Below are 5,027 nucleotides of genomic sequence, written 5' to 3' on the forward strand. Positions count from 1 at the left end.
GTGCGGAAGCAAGAGCAAAGCAGGATCAGGGCTCCGGGCGATGCCTTCAACCCTGCCCGAAACCTCCGCAAGGCCCCAGCCCTTCGTGAGCACCCTGAGAGACCGCAGAGAGCTCGTACCTGTGTCATGCCGGTCCCTATCCGGGCGATAACGACCTCCTGGCTCTTCATCTGGTCGGTCACCTTGATCCCATGTCGCACCTGGATGTGCTTCTCCAGGATGAGGCGGCTGCTGAAGGGCCTTTTGCCCTCTGTGCAGTACCTGCAGGGCCGGGAGAAGGGGGGAAAAAAAACTCCGCCACGAGGAGCCCCCGGGAAAGCCTGGCTCCGGCATCCTGGCCCCCGACTCTAACCACAAACGTGCTCATCCACACTCCTCTAGCGGGTATAAAACCCCGGGGTCCTGCCCGGTACCTCCCTTCCCTCCTACTTCCCAGACACTTCTTCAATCCCCCTCATGCTTCAGCCGTCTGTAGCTTTATCCTGCCCACCACAGCCTGACGGGGGGAAAACTGCGTCACCCCTCTTCACCCAGACCCCCCTTCCTCAGCCAAACCCCGAAGGCGGCGCTGTGGGTACCGGCAGGGGTAGACGCGCTTGATCCCTTCGTGATTCACTCGCACGTGTCTCCGGAGGCTGGGAGCGGAGCAGAACGAACGCTCGCACAGGTGGCACGGGAACTTCTTCACCGACTGCAAGAAAGAGAGAGGCAGGGGGGGACCGCACCGGGGGGCGGGAGGGCGGGGGGGCGGGGGGCCGAGAGGCCGGAGAGCAGGGCTCCCCACTCGTGTGGAGAAGCCGGACATGGGAACTTGGCGCTGCCTCAGATTTCCTCTCCTTGCCCATCCCACAGCTGCACATTCGAGTAACGAGTATCTGGTTGTCGCCGTTCACCAGAACAGGTAACGTCCAGGCTCCCCAAAACCTCAACCCTGACCCAGTTCGTACTGGGGGGAGAAGTAATGTCTAGACGGCAGCAGAACATGCTCCCGGCCCAGCACGGAACCCGGGTGTCCTGCGCCGCTGCTCTGCGCCATGAGCATTCCCCGCCCACACTCCCAAGGGCTCGGCAGAGCTGGCACTGGAGCCCCCGGCTTTCTCCTCACCTTGCCGTGGTCCTTCTTCATGTGGGAGACGTATTCGTCGCGCTCCGGGAACCAGGAGTGGCAAACGCCGCACGTCCACCCGCTGCCCTTCGACTTGTTGACCGTCTTGCGCTGGAAGCGGCTTCGCTTGGTCTTGCGCAGCTCCGGGGAGCTGGGGGGCTCATCCTCCTCCGTAGAGGACGATGACTCCTCCGAGATCTTGGACACGGGGGTTTCGACAGGCTCCTGCTTCGGTGTGAGCAGGACGGCCGCCTTCTTTGCCAGGTCTTCCTTGGGCTTCTGGGGCTGATGAGTGTTCTGGAAAGCAAAGACCGGAGTGTTGGCAGCGGCGTGGGGCTGGGATTTTCCCCCCAGCACTGCAGCAGGCTACAAGGAAAGCCTGCCCACCCTCAGCCTGCACAAGGCAGGCTCATCTCCTCAGCCTTTGGGACAGGGCTGTGGGGGACAAGGGAACCAGACCTTGGGGCCCTGCTGCGTCGGTGATGAGCCGACAGCCCTAACCCAGCCTCAAATGCTCCTGGTGAAGGACAGATCTCAAATATTTCTATCAACGGGTTGCGCAAAGGGTGCCGAGCCCGGCCGCGGCACTACCTTGAGGTGCTCCAGCATGGTGCGCTTCTGGGCGAAGAGCAGCGGGCAGTCCGGGCACTTGAAGACACTGACCCGCTGGTTGAGCAGGTGCTGGTCGAAGTGGGAGGAGAGCAGGGGCTTGTGGGTGAAGACCGTGTCGCACATTGCGCACTTGTAAATCATTCTGTCGGAGGAAAAAACACCACCGTTGGCACAGCCCAGGTTGGGATCAAGAGACTCTCGGAAGAAACCTTTTGGCAAGGAGGCGGCGAGCAGCCCCGGGTGCAGTCTGACCCACGCCGAGGGACGGGAAAGGAAAAACGAGAAGGATGCAGCTCCCATTCTGGTGCTGAGCCCTTCCCGCAATGTCCCACCCACCGAATCATTTAGGTTGGAAAAGACCTTTAAGATCATCAAGTCCAACCGTTAACCCAGCACGGCCAAGTCCACCGCTGAACCATGTCCCTAAGCACTGCGTCCCCATGTCTTTTAAATCCCTCCAGGGATGAGGACTCCACCACTTCCCTGGGCAGCCTGCTCCAGTGCTTGACAACCCTTTAGGTGAAGAGATTTCTCCTAATATCCCATCTAAAGCTCCCCGGCACAACTTGAGGCCATTTCCTCTCGTCCTAGCGCTTGTTCAGAGCGATCTCTTCTGGCAAGGTCTGTCGGGACGTCAGCTCACAGGGAACACTTACTTGGACTGCTGATTGCTGAAGCCGGGGTGCTGCGTGTAGACGTGCGCGTGGGCGCTGGGGGCAGACTTGAACGCCATGGGGCAGATGGGGCACTTGTGGAACACCTCGCAGTGGGAGGTCTGGATGTGGGACTTGATGGAGTTGACCCCGCCAAAGACCACAGCGCAGCTGGGACACCTGGAGAGCGGAGGAGAGCGGGAGGCAAGGGGACAAACGGCACAGGGGAGCTCAGCCGTGGCACGGAGACTGGCGCCCACCAAGTGCTAACAGCAAAGAGAAAGCGGAGCCCGAGGGCCCGCACCCGCTGCCCGTCCAACCACGGGACTTGGGATGAGCCCCTGCTCCGACAGACACCAGGATCCAAACTGGTTCTGGGCGCTGGGAAAAGCCCAGTTTGGAGCCAGCAGTCCTGCCCTTTGCTGGCGGATCCAGGGCCCAGGCAGCTCGTGGGAAGGAGCAGGGAGAGACTGCGGGGGTCTGACGCTGCCAGCCATGACTGAGGTGAAACAGTAGCCAGGAGGTCCCAGGAGGAGGAAAATTCCCCCGGGGTTAAAGGGGTGAGAGCCAGAGAAGGGGTAAAGTGAGACCCTCACCCTCGGCCCTGCACCCAGCACTGGTGGGGAGAAGGAACGTGGATTCCTGCCCCATCTGCAAAGTGGAAACCCGCCGCAGACTTGGGACTCTGCCCTTCGGTCCTGGGCGTCCCCCCAGGTCCCTCTGCCCCGAGCTCAGGCCGCGGTGCCCTACCTGTACCCCACTCTGCGGGAGAAGTGCAGGCAGGCCTCCTTCAGGTGGGTCTCGAAGTTCGCCAGGAGGAAATTCCCTCCGCACTCGGGGCAGACATGGGGAGGCCGGTTTTTGTGCATCCGCTGGTGGGCGTTAAAACTGCAGCGATTGGACATGATCATGGGGCACGTCGTACAAACCTGGGGGGAGAAGAGCATCAGGAGGTTCAGCGTGGCGCGTACCCACATGTACAAAAGGGCTTGTAAGCCATTTCCACAGGCTAACAACCTGCAACACCCAGAGCAGCCCCAATCCACGTGCCGCCGGGGGAAGAGAAGCGCCGGGACTCTGCAGGGCACGTTGTAGGAGATAATCTCCTTGCGCCAGCTTGCTGGGTAATTGTTGAGGGCGTTTCGCGCACAGACAAGATGCCTTTTCCAGGCTTTCCGTCACAGATGGGTCCCAGATGCAGCGCGTGCCAAGGGTTAGCCGGGGACCAGCCGCTCGGCGAGGGAGTTTTACCGGGGGGAGCGGGGGCGTATTCAAACCAGCTGCCAAAACCGTTTTGAAACTACTTCCAGCTCCACGCCAGGATATGGACACGGGGATGTCGAGGGGAGAAGCTGACAAGGACTCGAGGGAATAGGAGAGGGCTTGGGGTAGGAGCTGCCCTGAAAGATGCGACTACCAGAGCCAAGGCAGGCGAGGAAGGAGTGGAGCAGCCCCCCGCCAGATGCCAGGCACAGCGAGCTGTCCTCAGGCTCCCCTCGCTGCCGGCACCCAGACTGGGGTCCAGAGCGCTGCCAAGAGGTGATTTTGGCAGCAGGGCAACAGGAGGGAGTGAGGGATCGGACAGGGAACAGCAGCTAAAGACAGCCCGGGAGATGAGCAGGGACAAGGGGCACATCAGGAAGGGAGAGGGGATGAAAGGTAGCAGGTGAGGAAGAGGATTGTGGAGGCTTCAGCCATCCCCATCCCTTGCTGGGCCGAGGAAAACCTCTGGGGTCCCTCTTTTTTTTTTTTAAATGAAAAAAAAAAAGCTGTTTATAGTAGTTCAGGGAGGAGTCTGTCTGCTGGGTACAGGGACAAAGTACTCTGGCTGGGTGAAGGCTGGTAACAGGTTCTGCCCTGCCAGCAACTTCACGCAGATGGGCTCTCTGAGCTAGAAATATTATGCTGCCGCATTCAGAGGCAGCGGGTGCCTGCGGGGAGATAAGGACTATTTCCCCCAGCATTCCTGTCCCTGATCTCCTCCTCTCTGTGCCCTCTCACTGCTGCTGCCGCAGCCCTGGCATGGACATCCCGTCCTCGCTGCGTTCCGAACCCTCCGTCGACACCAAGGCTAGGCGAGGGGATGGGAGTAAGAAATCCTCCCCTCTTAAAAGCAAGTTCCTCAGGACAACCCATATAAATACGTGAACCTGGACGCTCCTGGTGACCTTCACACAGAAAGCAGCCCTCCTCTGTAACAGCAGACCGTAATAGCTGCATTTCAACAGCGTCCTGGCTGCGGCAGCAGCTTCGAAGTAAACAGAGTTACCAGGAAACAGCAAATTCCTTCTATGCAAAGGAAGTTGAGGGGGCTGAACACATCTCTGGACAAAGGGAAAGGTGAAGACATGCCACAGGGAGGACAGGGCTCCTCCGTGGACCTGTTTTCCCTTTTTGCCTTTTAAAGGTCATCCCTCGGCAGCGTTAATCCTGTGTGTTTGCTGCATGCTGCCTGTCCTAACAAACCAGGACATGTTGGCAGCAGCAGGAAGCACCCGGGATCTCAAGGTTGGCTCTTGAAGAGGGGGGAAAAAAAAGACTGAAACACAACACACCCCGTCCTGGTTTCTCCAGACTCCACTTGTGCTTCAAGCCGGCGAAAGAGGAAGCAGCGCCCACGGCTCTAACATGGCTCCATGGGGACGGCTACGTCCCGC

The 5,027-nt window shown here is 59.8% G+C and overlaps 1 protein-coding gene across 1 annotated transcript in view; it reads right to left on the bottom strand.

Annotated features, from left to right (window-relative positions):
• Positions 1-119: 119 nt before the first annotated feature.
• The window catches only part of ZNF687 (zinc finger protein 687), a gene marked incomplete at its 3' end in the record, with an annotated part of 7,506 nt that continues 2,598 nt past the window's right edge, over positions 120-5,027 (bottom strand). Inside the window, 6 exon segments of the mRNA XM_010288739.1 lie at positions 120-261; positions 579-691; positions 1,106-1,402; positions 1,697-1,859; positions 2,374-2,550; positions 3,121-3,299. Of these exon segments, the coding sequence (XP_010287041.1) occupies positions 120-261; positions 579-691; positions 1,106-1,402; positions 1,697-1,859; positions 2,374-2,550; positions 3,121-3,299 (1,071 nt within the window).

This window comes from Phaethon lepturus, unplaced genomic scaffold (genome assembly GCF_000687285.1).
Source record: "Phaethon lepturus isolate BGI_N335 unplaced genomic scaffold, ASM68728v1 scaffold30996, whole genome shotgun sequence".
NCBI classification, from domain to species: Eukaryota; Metazoa; Chordata; class Aves; order Phaethontiformes; family Phaethontidae; genus Phaethon; species Phaethon lepturus.